Genomic DNA, 18,300 nt, shown 5'->3' with positions numbered 1-18,300 from the left:
CCGATTCGGTAAGCAAAGCTTTTCTTGAAAGACACTCGAAGCCACAGGTGGCAGAGGACTGTTTCGGATCGGGATAGTCCGGATGGAATTGAAGTTGAAGTGACGGATCCAGACGGTGAAGGCGGGTATGCAGAAACCGGACGTATTCCACATTGAATGCGTTAGATCACGTGCGAGCGAGCGAGTCTTTGATGCTGCATCGGTTCGTGATAATGGAATGGCCTCCTGCACGCAACTTTCATGAGTATTCTTTTCAGAATTATTGGCATGTTTCGTTGCCGTCGATGCCACAGTGGCCTGAAAGCCACTGAAAAGTTATGTCATGCCCTTTGTCTTTTAATTTCTGATAGGTTTTTCTTATTTCTAATACTAGTTGTTCTTGTGCACCACGACGTAAAGCTGATGACAGACACTGCAGGGCTGACTTCGAGTCTGTAAATATGCCCCATTTTAGTGGTGATCTAGTTCAATTCTTTGAAGTGCACTGCGGAGTGCCGCAAGCTCCACAGCAGTCGACGTAGTCCTATGAGACGCTCTAAAATTATAGATTTCGGCTTTTGGGTAGAAGTTAACAGCTCCTGCAGATCCCTAACAGTTGTAGAGCCATTCGTGTAAAGTTTAAACGGAGTCAACATGTAAATAAATGTTGCCTAGGTAAGATGCGAAAAAAATATCTGGCGATATAAATTGCGACATACAAACTGTTCAATAAATTTGAACAACTTTGATGTAGCGCGAAGAGCACACAGACTCGAGAAGGCACATAAGGACGCCACAGTCCGTGTGTCCTTCGCGAAGGACAGGTCGAGTCCGTGTACTTATCGCGCTACGTCAAAGTTGTTCGAATGATTCCCCAACAAGCCCCCAATTGCAACACTCGTTGTTCATCATCAGCCTGTCTACGCCCACTGCAGGGCAAAGGCCTCTCTCCATGTTCCGCCAATCAACCCGGTCCTGTGCTTTCTCCTGCCACGTTATACCTACAAACTTCTTAATCTCATCTACCCACCTAATTTTCTGTCTCCCCTCACGCGTTTGCCATCTCTTGGAATCCTGTCAGTTACCCTTAATGACCACCGGTTATCCTGCCGACGTGCTACGTGCCCGGCCCATATCCATTTCTTCTTGATTTCAACTATGATGTCCTTAACCCCCGTTTGTTCCCTGACCCACTCTGCTCTCTTCCTGTCTCTTAAGGTTACACCTATCATTTCCTTTCCATGGCTCGCTGCGTCGTCCTCAATTTAAGTTGAACCCTCTTTGTAAGTCTCCAGGTTTCTGCTCCGTAGGTAAGTACCGGGAAGATGCAGCTGTTATATACCTTCCTCTTGAGGGATAGTGGTAGATTACCATTCATGATTTGATAATGCTTGCCGAATGAGCCCCAACCCATCCTTATTCTTCTAGTTATTTCACTCTCATGGTTCGGCTCCGCGGTTACTACCTGTCCTAAGTAGACGTACTCCTTTACAACTTCCAGTGTCTCGCCACCTATCGCAAAGCGCTGTTCTCTGCCAAGATTGTTCCACATTACTTTAGTTTTATGCATATTAATTTCAGACCTACTCTTCTACTTTCCGTATCCAGTTCAGTAATCATGAGCTGTAATTCGTCTCCCGCGTTACTCATCAATGCAATGTCATCAGCGAATCGTAGGTTACTGAGATACTCTCCATTAACTCTTATCCCTAACTCTTCCCAATCTAGGGCCCTGAAAACTTCCTGTAAACATGCGGTGAATAACATTGGAGAGATCGGGTCTCCCTGCCGTACGCCCTTCTTTATTGGGATTCTGTCGCTTTCTTTATGGAGGACTATAGTGGCTGTGGATCCGCTGTATATTTCTTCCATTATGTTTATATAGGCTTCGTCGATGCCGTGATTCCGCAGTGCCTGCATGACTGCTGATGTCTCCACCGAATCAAATGCCTTCTCGTAATCTATGAAGGCTATGTATAGGGGTTGGTTGTATTCCGCGCATTTCTCTATCACCTGATTGATAGTATGAATATGGTCTATTGTTGAGAATCCTGTACGAAATCCTGCCTGGTCCCTTGGTTGATTGAACTCTAATGTCGTATAATTCTGTTAGCAATTACTTTTGTAAATAGCTTGTAGACAACGGACAGTAAGCTTATGGCCTGTAATTTTTCAGGTCCTTGACGTCCCCTTTCTTATGGATCAAGATGATGTTGGCATTCTTCCAAGATTCTGGTATCCTCCCCGTCGAGAGGCACTTCGTATACAGGGTGGCCAGTTTCTCTAACATAATCTCTCCACCGTCTTTCAACAGGTCTGATGTTACCTGATCCTCACCAGCTGCTTTGCCTCTTTGCATTCCCTTTAGGGCTTTCTTTACTTCTTCTGTCAATACTGGTGGGATGTCAGATTCCTCTGCGCTACTCGTTGTTCAATTATACTCTATCAGGGCGAAATATACGCTTGATCAATATTTAATTAAAATAAGATATATAGTTCGTGCGAAGCCTACCATAATCACTGGCATTACGCCATTGCTACTAAATTCTACTTAAGTGTTGGCTATCCGTCCTTATATCAAAAGTCACGCGGTCCCTTACCCGTTCGCCGACAACGACTCGCAGGCGAAAGCCATCTTTTTCTTCTAAATCAATAGTACTGCCCCCCTTCCCCCTCTCCTTAAGCTCTCTGCACTTCACGCGCTTGTACTCCTCCGGGATCGGCCCCCTTTTACCATGCGTGACGTCGCGTGATTACGTCATCATATGTCATGATGTCGCCAAATTCGGCGATCTGTGACGACATGACGACGTGATTATGTCATCGTGTGGCGTCATGATGATGTGGCATATGATGCTATCATGACGTCAACTGTATCTCGTGACTTTCGCAACTTGCCGCCGCCTCCGACAGGGCCTCGGGAAGTGTCGTCAGGTCTTGCCAAATCTAGCGGAGCCTCATGACCCATGCAAGGGGTTTCGCCTTTAAGTACAATGAAAGATTACATATGGACTACACCCGCGACGGTGGTCTAGTTGCTATGGTGCTCTGCTGCTGACGCGAAGGTCGCGGGATCGAATCCCGGCCGCGGAGGCCGCATTTCGATGGAGGCGAAATGCTAGAGTCCCGAGTTCTTAGATTCAGGTGCACGTTAATCCCAGGTGGTCAAAATTCTCGGAGCCCTCCACTACGACGTCCCTCATATTCATATCGAGATTTTGCGGCGTAAAACCGGAACAATTATTATAATGCGCTTACACCATTAGACGTACCGCCCTCTGCAACAGTTCCTCCTAAGGAAAATTTACCGCAATTTGTTTTTCTATTGCGATTGAGTTTCTCCACGAAAGGACACCGTCAGCTTTACATTAGTTGTCTCGAAGTAGCTGTCCGAGCGTATACTAACACTTAGGAGAACGGGCAGCGCCTACGAACGTATTAGGTATCTGTGTTTTCCCGCTGCTTCACCGGATGGCGCTGGAGTCGCATATCGCTTCTCCTTTCGGATCGAAAAAGTGCGCCCTTTCATTGAGCGGGTTCGCATTCGCTGATCAGGCGCTCGCGCCCACGGATACTACATTCTTTGTGGTTTGCGTCGCATACTTCCTGGGAAGTTTTCACTCAATTTTCTCTTTTCTCTCTGAAGTTTTTTTAATGCTTCATTCGTAAGCCGATTTAAGCTTTTAAACGTATTATCCGCAACGTTACGGAAATACTTCACTTTTTATCCGAAACGATGGGATTTTTGAACCCCAATTTGGCGTCAATGATCCCGCTCAATCTTCTCTTACTGCTAACTGCTCTAATCGCGACCTCAACTGGGAACGAAGAAAACGGTGAGTTGAAAATTTACATCGTGGTCGAGAGAGTTTATTTCTTAGTTGTACAAAGATCAGTCGCGAGGTTTCGTTTAATATAATGCCATCTTTTTCGTTGCTTCTTAAATCTGAGTGCTTGCCGCCTTAGTTCAACAGTGTGTGCTGACATCAGGTTATTGAATGTTGTGTTTAACGTAACATACCTATCGATGACGTCATAAAGAAATTTGCTGTTGTGGTTGAGACAGTTATGCGATGACCTAAATTTCTTGATGCTTGCTTTGATCATATGCCTTTGATGTCGTTTGATCTCAAATCTTCGTGTCGTATTCTATCGGATGCTATATGAAAACATGTGTCGGGGTCCTTGTGTAAAAAGCCGCTGCGCTTTGGTATTAACATTAGATTTCTGCCATGTATTTGGTGGGGCATGAAATGAAAATCTATACTATATATCTTGTTGGGAATAACTGCAGTGGCTCTCAGATTTCGGGTTGTTTGCTTTACCGCTTCGGCCTTTGATCTGCTTGAAAGCAGATACTTGAATCGGGACCTTTATAGATCTTTTTTTATTTCAAAAAGCCCGCTCTAGGTAATGTATTACTTGGTGCCTTGAATACACATACAAATTTGCTTTATGTAGCAACTTCAAATGTTATGCAGTAGGGTGATTCCACGAGAGATGGAACATGCCTCTCCGGTCGATATTTTTGTTTTGCCTGGGGTTTTTATATGCTCTGTGGCCACATTCAACGCGCATGGAACCGAAAACTTTATTTGCAGGAAACACTCCCAGCGCGCCAAAAAAATATTTGACGGTGGCCACGCGGGCGTCCTCTTTTTGCTCACTGCAATATTTCGGATTTCACGGCCGAATTTAACGCGAACTATAATTGTTACGTGGAAATTTTTTTCTGTTGGCTTTAATATGCTTTACTGTGAATTACATCCATGCCTTGTCTTATGCCGTCCCCTGTCAAGATCGGACGCCGCAAGAGAACTTCGTATGCTAGCTCGTCGCATAAACGTCGGACTTGTGGAAGTCATCATCTACATTTACAAGTGCACGGCTGCATGCCTTGGACCCTGAGCTGAATACGCATCCCGTCCACCTTATCACGACGTGACTCTACCCTGCTGGTCCGTCTATGGCTTGGAGTGGCCTTCTCAATGCCTATTCGTATATTATTGGAATGGCTGAGAGCCCGTCGTGTGAAGTCTGCGGGTGCGGCGAAACAGTCGCGCACCTTCTCTGTGAGTGCACCCGCTTCAGCTCCGAAAGAACGGCCCTCTCAGCCGCATTAGGCCAGCTGGACAACCGCCCTCTCACGGAGAACAAAATCCTAGGGCCCCTGGCCTACCCGGTCTTCAGCGCAAGCCGCTCTGAGGGCGTTGTGCGGTTTCTCCACGCAACCGGACTCAATGTCAAACTGTGACTGCTGGAAGGAAAATGGTGCTGTGTAGTACTTGGACTGCGGTATGACTTCGTTTTGTTTTGTTTTGTTTTGTTGTGTGTTGTTGTATTTCGTCGCGCAACCGGAGACTGCTTCTGGTTAACCTCCCTGTCTTTCCTTTCTCCCTCTTCTCTCTCTCTCTCTCCTCAAAAGGAAAAAAGTGTGAAAAAATTATATCTAAATTATATATATATATAATATATATTATATATATATTATATAATATATATATATATATATATATACTGGATTGTCGATCGCAGAAAAAGTGCTCTGTCATCCGTATAGCATTCATCGCGCGCGACTGAACGCCAGCAAATTTATAGCTGAGCCTCGGAATAATTTTTGCTGATGAGGCGCAGCAATAACGCCGAAACGTAAAAAATGAGAAAGAAAGTGTATAATGGGTGGGTGCTTTTAAAAACTCGATACCTTTTATCGTGTCGCAGGTGACATATCGCTACGTGATCTTCAATTTTTTGTTCATTGTCTAAGAATTTTTTCTCTTGCGCCTTTAGAAAGCAATATACAACATAGCTTGACGTATCCCAAAGAGAACATATTAAAAAGAGAATAAAAGCTCACGTCTAGACCCATTAAAGACTTCATATTGAAACTGAGGGCTAATTTTTCTTCATAAAGCAAGTTCAGTCAAAGAGCTGCCGTGAAATTTTAATGGCCGTTTTTCGACCAGTCTTTCTCGATTGATCACCTTCTGTACTGGGGCTTTTTCTGCAATGCTCATCAGAATGCATGGTCTTTTTTTTTTTACTTTTAACGTTTAGTTGTGGTCTGGCATGCAGTCCTAGTTCTTACGTTTGCAATGTTATTTGCGTGTACGGACGAAGTTGCCATTATTTTATTGTTCGTAGTGCCAAACAGTCCTAATGAATTTTTATTATCCTCAATTACTAAATAAAAACGCAGGAGGTTGAAGATTATTAGTAAGTATTTGTTTCATTATTTACTTTATACAGAGTACAGCGCTGGTTAGTGGGTTTCTTTACTGTTATTGTGTATAAGAAATTCGAAAATAGAGGTAACAAAACAATAAATACGAATTAAAACAAAATTCCGGAGTCAGGTTTTCGAGTGAGAACTGCGAACTTGAGTTAGAGTTAAACCAACAATTTTTAATAGAGGCGCAAGTTTCGCATCTGAGTTAATTACGGTTAAATATGTCGAAGTTATTCTAGTTTTGCATAGAAGCCCTTTCGTTCGTTTTACATCTGTAGTGGAACTTAGTTCTCGCCACAGCAATGGGCCACAGTTGCCATTGAATTCATCCTGATGTAATGTAATAAACCTCAATTCCATTAGCGCAAATCCCAATTGAAATGTAATGCAGTTGAATTGGTTAGTGAGTTTTCGCATTCGCAGGCGTTTTACTGTATTACCGCAATGTATCTAGGATTCGTTGAGGTATATATAAATGAACAAATTATTTATTTATTGATTAATCAATTAATTAATTAATAATTAATTAATGTCTGTTTACATGGGGATGATGACAGTTAGGTTCTTCTTGTTTCTTCACTCGTCTCGCTGGCTGCGCGACATTTGCTGCTGCCGCCAAGGAAGCCGAAGACGAGAACTTTTCATCTGCCTGGCACCTTGAGGAAACGACCGCTCCGACATCATCTGGATAGAGACGTTTATTCGTTCTCTTCTCCCTCTTTCCTGTCCCTGCACCCCTGCCTCTATTTCCCTGTCTCCCCATTCAAACACTCTTACACGCCAATCGGAAAGCAGGAGCAACTCTCTCCTTGTCTCCCGGTCGGCTGCCGCTGAACGCACCAGGCCCGGATTCCTCCTCGCCACCTCCTCGCAGGAATACCGCCTCTCGCCCGCCGCTCAGCTCCATTTCACCCCGGTTTCCAGAATGTTCGGCCTCAGGCGTTGACGGGTCGTCAATACAATAGGCCGTGCATCATTGCCGCCGCCTTTGGCTGTCACAGCGAAGGCGCAAGTGTACCTTCCGTCCCTGTAGCCCGGCTAGGCCACGGTCTCCTGTAAGGTACCATAAGTGACCCCTTCGGGAGACGTGGGTCTTCGCGTCCTTGTGACCAGCAGACAGTCGTCGTTCCACCATCCGGTACCACCGCCTCCGTGTTGGCGCAGGCACGCCGGCCGCGGGGGCGGGTAACAATATGGAGGTATTCGGCGAACGTACGAAGTTCGACCCCAACAATGACCATAACGATGCAACTATGGCGTGTGAATGAAGTTTACTAGTACTGTACAGCATAAATATAAAGCTTCAGCTTAACGTACTTATTATACATTTTTGTTACAACGCAAGCATGGAAGTGTATAGCCGCGCGTCCCCAATTCTACGTGACTAGTTTGCCATGATTTTTTAATAGCAACCACAGCAAATGTCACCAGAAAAAAAATTCTTTATGTTTAATAAACATATTTGAGTACGAATTCTGACTGCTACCGGGTACATGTTACAGGCATCAATACGAAAGGTGAAATGACATGAAAACTCTCGCAACCTGAACTTTTTAAAATATCTGATAACACTTCAAATATATCATTTCGCAGCATTGTTTTACTATATCTTTTTTTTTTTTCGAAAGAGAGAGACAAAACGATGCCCCACAAGGAAATGACGCGAGCTCGAATTTTTCACATTAGGCTTGACATTTTTTAATAGTCGGTGAAGGCAACTCAGTATGTTTTATTTATTTTTTTAATTACGGGTGCTCCAGCTGCGGAGAATAAATATTTACAATAACTTTTCAAGAAAGAAATTCGAGAAATCTTTCAAAACAGCGCGCACTAATAACGCGCTACAGCGAAAAAGCTTTGTGGAAGGAACGCATCTAGGCTGCGATATGGACTTTGCATCGCGAGCAGTCCACGTTAGGCCTAACGTCAGCTTTGCTTTCATAACATCAGACATTTCGCTTGTTCTGTCACTGAAACGGACGCTCGTGTTCTATTTCAACTTTCCTCTCTTTCGCCTAAAATTTTCAAATGTGATTCTTAAAAACTTTATCATTTAACGCAAGAAGAGGTATATAATAGCATGTGCATATTTGAAGGTTATCTGGTTAACCTCCCGGCCTTCTTTTTTCATTTCTCTCTCTTGAAAGAAAGAAAGAAAGAAAGAAAGAAAGAAAGAAAGTAAGTAAGAAAGAAAGAAAGAAAGAAAATTGTAGGTCAGGCACTCAAACTTGAATCTTCGCTTGGCCCCATTTTCCCGACAGGGTAGGGCTCCTAATTTCTTTCCTTCTTTCTTTCTCTCCATCTTTCTTTCTTTCTTTCTTTCGTTCATTTCCGTCCCTCGCTCTGTCTTTCTTCTTTCTTTCCTTCTTTCTTCTCTGTTAAAGAAAGAAACCTGTTTTACTCCTGCCCCTTTCCCCTGCAAGCAGTATTTCATGTCAGAAGTTTTGCCGTCCCTTTCGCATGACTTCGTCTGAAGCAACCGCTCTTCCTGCCAACCCACCAGCAAGTATTTGCGTAGGCACGCGAGGTATCGTGTCCGAGGAAGCAGAATAATAAAAAAAGAAACCTCGCTCTATACTCCAACGAAACAAAGGAGAAGCTTTAGAAACTTGAGCTGCAGGTTCGCGATCGTGATACCATGACAATAAAAACTGCCCTATTGACGCAACGGGGAGAATGAAAAAAAAAAAAAAAAAAAAAAACTCCTGCACATGTGTGCAAGCTTATGTCAAAGGCAAGATAACCGTTCCAGGATGCATGCCTTTCGAATTCTGCGGACATAGACGGTGCGACACAAGAGAAAATACCGTTTGTGATAAAAGACAGAACGCACTTTGATTCACGTATGATGCCAACCACGCACCCTCCCCTTTCCGCCCTCAACACGCACACAAACTACGATAATGATACTGCTCTTTCTGGCGCATTATAGTGGCAAACAACTTTACCGGTGTTATCTATCTTTTCTTGTTTTATCTATATGATATTTAGCAGAAAATATGTTTCGTGTCTGCATCCTGTTTTCTTTTTCTTTTTTTTGTTCATTTTGCTTTTCAGCGTATGACTTGAGTTTGACGTTCTTGTCGGTAGAAAAAGAAAACTTCCTGTTGCCGTTGAAGCGATAGGACAGCTTGATAAAAATAGTACTCTCACTCTTTTTCCTTCGCTATGTTAATATGACATTCCATTTTAAAGATTTAAGGGAACTTTTGGAGAAAGAAATTGTTTTAGAAAAGCACGCCAAAAGAACACGCTACAGCAAAGACCTTTGTGGGATAAAAACATCTGGTCTGTGAAGTGAAATTTGCACCCCTCGCAGCCTCGTTACGCTTTACGTTCGCCGTGCTTTCAGAACATGGGAATTCTCGCTCGTTTCGTCGCTGAAACGGGCGCTCGAGTTCCTTTTCAACTTTAGTCTTTTGCGTAAATAAATTTATCTGGTATTTATCTCGTATAATAATAATAATAATAATAATAATAATAATAATAATAATAATAATATAATAATAATAATAATATAATAATAATAATAATAAAGAAGAAGAAGCAGAAGAAGAAGAAGGAGAATTTGCTTCTTTTCATTGTTTCTCTTGCCACGTGTTACTGTATACCGGGTGTTAGACACAATATTAATGAGCACTAACAGACAATAACGCCAAGGAATTGTCTGTTAGTGCTCATTAATATTGTGTAACAAAGAAAACGAGCCCTTAAGAGTAATCTTCTTTCCTGTATACCGGGTGGTGTTTTTTTTTTTTTTTAAGACGAGACAGAACTACTACGCGATTCACCAAATAGCACCTGTAAAGACAGCTTCGCAAAACAAGCATGACGAATAGATCTGAATGACGTATTACTTGCGCAAGAATACTTATTTAGGTCTTCCGTTAGCCGCTTTGCAGTCCATATTCTAACTACTGAATTGCTACCGGCGAGTTAGTCAGTCGTGCACATTCTTTGACTTTCCGTGCAAGATCATTTCTTTGGAGCGCATTCTTGAAGTTTGAGAGGAATTATATTAGCGGAGGAGTTACTTTTGCGCATCAATTCATGGAACGGCGTTATGTGAAAGATGTACGTGTGGTACAAGAACCTATGCTAAAGGTAAAGTCTTACGGCGCATGTCACAATATCGGTGTCATCTTTAGAGTTTAACTGCGTACGCCTTGCAAGCTAATAGCGTGTATGTATGTATGTATGTATGTATGTATGTATGTATGTATGTATGTATGTATGTATGTATGTATGTATGTATGTATGTATGTATGTATGTATGTATGTATGTATGTATGTATGTATGTATGTATGTATGTATGTATGTATGTATGTATGTATCTCTCAAGATACGCTCCAGTATACACTCTTAATTAAGCACCGGGTAAAGAGCAAGATATAGCCAGGATACTAGACATAAGAGGTGAAGTTTCCTGGCTACATATCGTTCTTCGCGCAGGACACGATTAAGAGGGAAGTACTAGAGCGTCTTAAGTGCTCCCTGAATTCTTGCTTTTTGATGCCAGTAACTTTTATCAGCGCATTATAAATCGGGGAAAAAGTATTCGTTACATAAAGAGCCTGGGCCACTGGCTTGATTAGAACGCTGCTGCACGAAAGCAAGTCGAAGGAGAGAACGTTATGGCGAGGAGATAGGTTAGCCAAAGTGAAGTTCCCGTATATATCCGTCTACTTCCAGCTGCATGTGAAAGGGGTCCACTACGACAAGCAACATCCGAGAACGCTAAATGCCTCCTAAGGCAGATGTGCTCTGAAGTGAAATTGAAATGTGCTCTGAAGTGAAATTTAAAGTCGATTTTGAATTAAGGAAGAAACCTTTCGAGAAACGTTTCCTCCCGTACTGTGTTGAAGAAGTTTAAGCTCTCAATACGTCCCAGCAAGACCGTTCAAAGGGACTTCTTTCTTTTGTTGGTGTTTGTTACTCAGAGCGGCGCGTTCTCGTTAATTATGGCAATAATTAAAGGGCGCTTCTATTTCGCAGTTTAGGGTCATCCCGCTATCTTTTTTAGTTTAGTTGCCGACGAGCTATGCGTTGAAAATTGTGCTCACTTAAAAACTACCGTCGGACTGTTCGGTTTTACCGACCCTCTCTTCGGTGCTACTAATGAGTATTTTGCTTTACCGTGTCTAATATGGCTTGCTTTTAACACTCAAGTATTTTATGCGAGGCTTCGCCAAGAATTTACAGCCATTTGCGTCGAATATTTACTTCATAGAAGAGCACAATAGTTTTCTAGCATCCGCGCGAGATGTGCCCCATTCGACTTCCGGTTTCTCTTTTCGGCGTATTTCTGCCATTTTGGTTTACACTTCCGCCCTATTGATTGACGTCCGCTTTACGCCTCTAGTCACTTGATTCGCATCATGGTTTCATTTCAAGTCACTTTACTCACTTTCGCGAAAGAGCTCCGTTGTATGTCACTTCTCATAGGGCACGTTAAATCTGCTATATTTTCTTGCTTTGGACACTGTCCAATATGTGCACTTTTGATTTGTGTGCACATCTAAACGACTTATTCCTTGGAAAACGAGATAAACTTTTTTTACGACAGTACGCCGAGCATTAAGTGAGGGGAAGTCTCAGCATAAAAATTTCAGGCAGCAGGCAGATGGCTGGTTCGTTAAAGAATGATTTCTGCAGAGTTAGGTTAAAGTGGCGGTATGAATTACCAGCAAGAATTTTTGTCGCTTTCATAATAATCAGGTGATTAACGGCGATTATCAGCGTAAGCTGTTACTGCTGACTGGTGTACAACACGAACTTACCGTTTCTATCTTGGCATTCTCATGTAACAAACCTCTTGCAGCGTCCCTAAGCATTCAGCACATGAGCACAGCATGTGAGCACTTCGCACTTGGTGAGCGTGTTGACAGAAATATGTATACCTCAGCGATGATTACGGCAAGAATATCGCATCTAGGAAATAAAAACAATGATTCTCCAACAGTCCCAGTAGCAGGCAAACTGAGAAGAAATAGGCAGGGAACTTTCACGTCAGTATCTTTTGTTGCGCATTATTTAAATCCGATTCTAGGGTTACGCGTGCCGAAGCAACTCATCGTTTGTAAAAGGACACCCTTGAGATAGAGCTCTGGGTAGTCGTCCGCCATGCGGCCTTCACTAACAAACATCCAAAACATTTCGCGCGAAGCAATTTCCTGTTTTATAATTAGAGTATCGGGACTCGATCCCCAAAACCTCGAGCTCTGCAGCAGTGCACCATAATCCCCGGGCCACTGCGGCCACCACATACGGTAATTGCATGTAAGTTTATACTCCACTATAACGATACACAAAGCTTTGACCACTTTCTGATGATTGTCCGAAATCGTTTCCAGAGATAGCGCCTGCTCTCGTTTTCAGTCGTACCGCATCTATTGATTGTCTGTATACTGCGTACGCATTGCGTTGTATATCGCTTCGAAGATATACAGCCCGCCCTCATTAAGCTAATGACTTACAGAGGGCTGATTGGACATCCCCTGGTTTCGGTCTCTGCAGCATCAGCAGATATTGCACACGGGGGAACCAGTCAGCTTTGCTGACGAAAACCGGATAGTCGACAAAGCCACGACAAGCCGTGCCTCAGCAAATCTAAGAAATGCTGGAGAAAATCTCCGGGGCGTCGTTCGAAGCTATGGACCTATGGCGCTAGCCATAACGAGGCTTTGATCTGAGGTCGATAAAAGCGCTTAACCTCCTGAAACCCGTAGACTGTTCATGGACACAATTGTTCTTCAATCCAGTTGTCGGTAGCGAATGGGAAGTCACGAGAGGGGAAGACTAATTCTTTCTTTAAAATATAGCAGTTAGATGCTTAAAGGGGCCCTGCAACACTGCCAAGTAGTCATGGAATGGCTTCACTTAAGGAACTTATTGCCTCATGAATCCAACACCGCAAGAATTTTTAGAATCCGTCCAGTACGAGCGGAGTTACAAAGATTTGTGGCATGCTGTAATTGCCTTCTCTCTTCTCTCGCCCCGACGAAAGCTCTGGAAGCTAAGCAGGTGGGGGGAGGGGGGGGGGGGGTGATGGCACGGGGGAAGAAGGTACGTCGCGCGCACCTCCTAACCTTGAGCACATTTTCTTTTTTTGTTCTTCGAACGCGTGGCGTACATCAGTGCGATCACACGCGCGCGCGGGCGAGTGGCGGCCTCTCGCGGCGGCTGCAGTAACTACCGACTGCGCCATGTTCAAATCAGCCAATGGCGTGGAACCTGCCTGTGACGCCGTAAGCATCATTTGTGTCCAGTGAAGAGGAAGCGCTTTTTGGCTGATTTGCGAATTTATTGCAAATCCCAGGCCGCGTGCTGCGCTATAATGTTTGGCTCGCGTGTTCTCGGGAGCCTCGACTACCGATCGGCAGCGTTTTCTGACCATGCTGAAAAAGTGTTGCAGGACCCCTTTAAGGCAGGTCTTCGACGAACCAGAAGAAGGTAGCCATGTCCTCTGATATCTCGCCGTAAGCAGGGTCACAAGGCCACATGGAGTCTTGTGGATCGCCTTAAAAGGATTGCAGAATGCATTCTCGGAGTTCTTGAAAAAAAAGTTTATCGAACTCGCAATTTTCAAGGTGCTAATCAGCGGTTCACGTGCAAAGAGGGTCACCTTTTACTTAGCCTCGCTCACTTGAGCTTTGACCAAGGCATCGGAGGATAAAAGGTATTAACGAATTGCTTTTAAATAACTTATAACCCCATGATTACAAGTTATTATAAGCACTTTCTTACAAGTTATTATACCTGCCCAAATAAAGTTGAAGCTTGAAGCGCTCAGAGATCCGTGGAAAACGGAGTGCCGCTGCAGCTAACGTTTCGACAAGCGGTCTTGTCTTCTTCAAGGCTACAACTGAACCGCGTGTCGAAACGTCCCCTCCAGCAAGGATTTTATATCTGCCCAAGATTTATACTTCCACATGTGGGCTTGCTAAATGTGGTTCCATATATGGCCATATCTGTGCAATTATCCATAAAGTGACTTAGATCCTACATAGCGCGTATACCTGAATAACAGTGTCGCCATCAGATAATGTGCATGTTTCAGTAGTGCTCATATTTATACGCCCGTTTATCTGATCCGTTCCCACGCATATCCAACAGGTTACGGACATCCAATAGGGTATTCAGTTCCAACGCCCAAAGTCGCGCTTGAAGCTCAGCTTCTGTCTTCCCGGTATCAAAACACGTCAGCTATACCTCAGTGGTAATAAGGGAATACCAACGCAACCTTTGTCTTATATTTCGCTTTCGGTTGCTTAGGCTTTCAGGTATGCCGTCGTGAAAAGCATGGCACGCAGAGACGAGAAGAGAGCCAGAGAGTACAAACGCCGTGCGTCTTTCTTGTTTCTTTTTTTTTGCTTGTTCCGGTGCTTGCATGCCTCACCTTCTTTGATGATGAATCCCTACCGTCTAATTAAACTTTATCACCTCCAGGTACGTCAATATGAGTTTCATCCTTACGGCTTCACCAAACTAAACTATTTTCCGCTCTGTGCGTCGTTTCACGGCAGCTGCACGTGATGTGTTCTTTTGTGGAATCCAGAAAACTCCGCGCGGAAGAATAGTCTTGGGGACGAGGAATTCAGAAATGCCGCGGGCCGTCGTGTTATTGATCACTTTCAATCCTTTTCATAAAATAAATTTTAACTCTCGTACTTTTGAAACGACGCGCAATTTTTTTCTTTCTCTTTTGCGTTCCCTCAAAACGCGTGCCTGCGATCAAGCCCACATGAACGGGGTAGCAAGAATGCTTTGAATCTGTCCCGGTAAGAAAAAAAGAGAGAAGTTTTAAAACATCGACTGACTAGTTGACGTCAACCTTTCTTAATTAATGTGTATTTATATGATGATTACTTTGCTCCAAATCGAGCGTGCGTGGACGAGGCATGCCACGAAAAATTAGAAATTATACCAGACGAATAAGATTATACAACTAAGAGAGTAGTTTCATTTCACTTAAACAACGCATCAGATATGAAGAAACACAGCTTTGTCATTGCCACCGACGCTGTTAAGCGCTGTCGTCGAAATGTCAGAGAAAAATGACAAACATTGTCAACTCTAACCACGTCATCGTGGCAAAATCTTTCTTTTTTGTTTTTCTGGAAATTATTACAAGGAAGCAAGTAAACGAAATTAGTTCCAAAACTACCGTTCCTCCTTTTTTGATAGCTCGTGCCATTTGAACGGCAACATTTGGGTGGTGTAAAACGCTTAAAGGCATTGACAGCGTTCTCAGTGAGTTCGTAAAGATGCTCTAAAACTTGAAGCATCTTCTCTTTTACCTCTCTCGAAAGTCAACAGCATTGCCTTTTCGTGTTTTTTTTTTTGTTTTTATTTTTGCGCTACCACCCTCAATGCAGTGAGCGTAGTGCCGAAAAACTCATTTACCCTTAAGGCACAAAGGGTTTGAACGTTATCACTTCTTGGAAGTACTGCGTTCTTCAAGGGAGGCCCTCAAGGTGACTTTGTTTCTGTCTTATTACGTTTTGTATTGCGCTAGCGGAGTATACATAACTAGCTGTGCGCTGCGTTTAAAAAACTTCCTCTTTAACGAGAAACTGTGAAACACAATTTATATTTATTTCTGCGTCACGAACAGAGGATCCCTGCAGTTTGGTCTTGTTCAGTGTTCCTCGGAGTTTACTCTTCTTCGAGTAGGAACTTTAAACTTTCCGGATGTCCGTTCCGCTTCCTGTTTTATGCTGGTATCGTTTTAGGTTTCCGCGTTCAGCAGCTAGATCGATAGAAGAAGATAAAAAAAAAAAATAAGGCGCACGCAATCTGTCCTGCAATTCTCGGCGCCTTTGGCCGTATTTACAAACTCAGGGTACACAGTCGCTGAATTGAGGAGAAAGAGGGATCTCCTTGACGTGCGAAGATTGCTCAACGAAGCGGTCCAGTGATTGGAGTTCCTTAGTGTACCTTTCTATTATAGAGGACATCCGGACTGCTTCTGTAAAAAAAAAAAAGACCGGAGTAAAAAAAGACAGTTTTTCAACAAATAAAGTTTTTCAACCAACCAACCTACTCGTACGTTAATTCTTACGTCTAGAATGACTTTTTTTTCTTTGTCGCTTCCAAATGACCGCGTTGAGGTGGCCGGACTTTCAGTGCTGTTACTTCCATTGCCTTCGCCGAGGGTAAAGAGATCTAAAGTGACCGCGGTCGCCTATTTTTACAACGTATACATATTCAGGAATTTTGCTGACGCGGGCAAGAACTCACTTGCGAGGATAATGACAGGTAACTCGTATTTTTCTCGTATTGACAAAAGACAATTATTCATAAAGTAACAACATCAGGAGACGAAACATTGTACTTCTACCGCAACATTTAATAAAGATCGCACACGCTTAAATTAGAGTCCACTTGTTATACTTGTAGTGTTGAGGTTACATGTTTGTTATTAAACGTGACAGGTAAGTCAATGATTCCCGGGATTTTTTTTTTAATTCAAAGCATGTGTCAACGTTATTTTCATGCCAATAGATATCGACTTCCACTTTAAAAGGCCCAGGAATACTTTAACAAGTAACCATCGAATGGCTTCACTAAAGGAGTTTATTGCTTCTCGAATCGACCGCCGCACAAATTTTTACAATCCGTGAAGTACGAGCGTAGTTACAGAGGTTTGTCGCTCACTGTAACTGCTTTCTCTCTTCTCTCGTCCCGACAACTGCATTGGAAGCTAAGCAGGGAGGGTTGACACGAGTGAAAGAAGTTACGTCACGCGCGCATCATGACCTTGAGCACTTTTTCTTTTTTTTTTTTTTTGAACACATGGCTTACCTTCAGTGTGATAGCGAGCGAGCGCGCGGGCACGTGGCGGCCTCCCGCGGCGGCCGCCAGAACTATGCAGCTTACGATGCTCAACTCGGCCAATGGTCGTGAATTTGAGTACATGGCACGGTCATTTGGGTATATGGCATCAAGTATAGAAAGAAGAGGGAACGATTTCTAGCTGACTTTGAGAATTAATTGTAAATTCCAGGCCATGTGCTGTCATACAGCGCGGTCATTTCGAACACCTTTGAAACGGTGTTTGTTCAGAGAGGATCGAGGCGGGGGCGCCGTTTCCCAGCCCTATTCACTACACAAGAAAGACGACTGCGCGAATGAAATCTTTCCTTGAAAACTACTGACAGGCATAGAAATGCATTAGTAGTGGAATGCAAACCGCACTGGTGCCCAATGAATTCCTCCGCTCCAGAACCCCTCACAGCCATACACTTCACTGTCAAGGTATATTGATTTGCACTGTCGTAAGGCCTTTCTGAACAGGATTCCATCGTCTTTCTTGAAGCACGAACCAATATGTCGTGTGTAGATGCGGTCGCTCTAGTGCTCCAATAAACATCCACTATATAGTTCAGCGTTTCGAGGAATCCCATTACGGGCGTGAGTTTGCGAGACCGCCCGCGGGAGCGTTAACGTTGCGGTGAGTTGCTCACTTATTTATGTTATCAACACCCGCTCTTGCTATGCTTGTAGCTTGCGGCCACCGCGTACGAATTCGCTGGCGAGACGGGACTATTGCGCAAAGGGCCTCAGTTCCTTCAGGTGATGGCGTTTAGCGAAGCCTCTGGGAGGGTAATACTGCGACCGCAGCCAATGCGTGGTAGTCGGTCGGCTTTATATGGTGTGAAAGAAGGAGTGCGGAAGGAAATGGAAAAGAGGAAGGCAGGGAGGTTAACCAGAAAAGCTTCCGATTGGCTACCCTACACTATGGAATAGAAAAGGGAAATAGAAAAATGAGAGAGAGAGAGAGAGAGAGGGATGATGATGAAAAAAAAACAAAAAAGGCGAAGTGAATTAAGAGAAATAGCAGAGGGAATATAGCTGAGGGAAATAGCCTGAGCTCTCGCTGGAAGACCAGTGAGGGCTCAGACACATATATAGATCAGGACGTGGCTAGGACTGACGACTTCCTAGACTAAGGGGAGGGGGCCGCCCACAGTGCTTAAGAACTTCGCTTGCTCTTTCATTAAACGTTTATTCTCTCTCTTTTTCTCTCTCTCTTCTACTTCAAGCTATATAGAGTCAGAGACGTGCACCACAAGGACAAGCCGCACAA

General features: G+C 43.7%; 1 protein-coding gene across 1 annotated transcript in view; it reads left to right on the top strand.

Annotated features, from left to right (window-relative positions):
• Positions 1 to 3,531: 3,531 nt before the first annotated feature.
• LOC125760227 (uncharacterized) overlaps positions 3,532 to 18,300 on the top strand; it is a 63,315-nt gene continuing 48,546 nt past the window's right edge. Inside the window, exon 1 of the mRNA XM_049420025.1 lies at positions 3,532 to 3,815. Within this exon, the coding sequence (XP_049275982.1) occupies positions 3,716 to 3,815 (100 nt within the window). The 5' untranslated portion in view covers positions 3,532 to 3,715. The remainder of the gene's footprint in view (positions 3,816 to 18,300) is intronic.

The sequence above is a fragment of the Rhipicephalus sanguineus genome, chromosome 10, assembly GCF_013339695.2.
Source record: "Rhipicephalus sanguineus isolate Rsan-2018 chromosome 10, BIME_Rsan_1.4, whole genome shotgun sequence".
Lineage (NCBI taxonomy): Eukaryota > Metazoa > Arthropoda > Arachnida > Ixodida > Ixodidae > Rhipicephalus > Rhipicephalus sanguineus.
The sequence above is the reverse complement of the archived record's forward strand: the minus strand, read 5'-3'. Positions and strand labels throughout refer to the sequence as shown.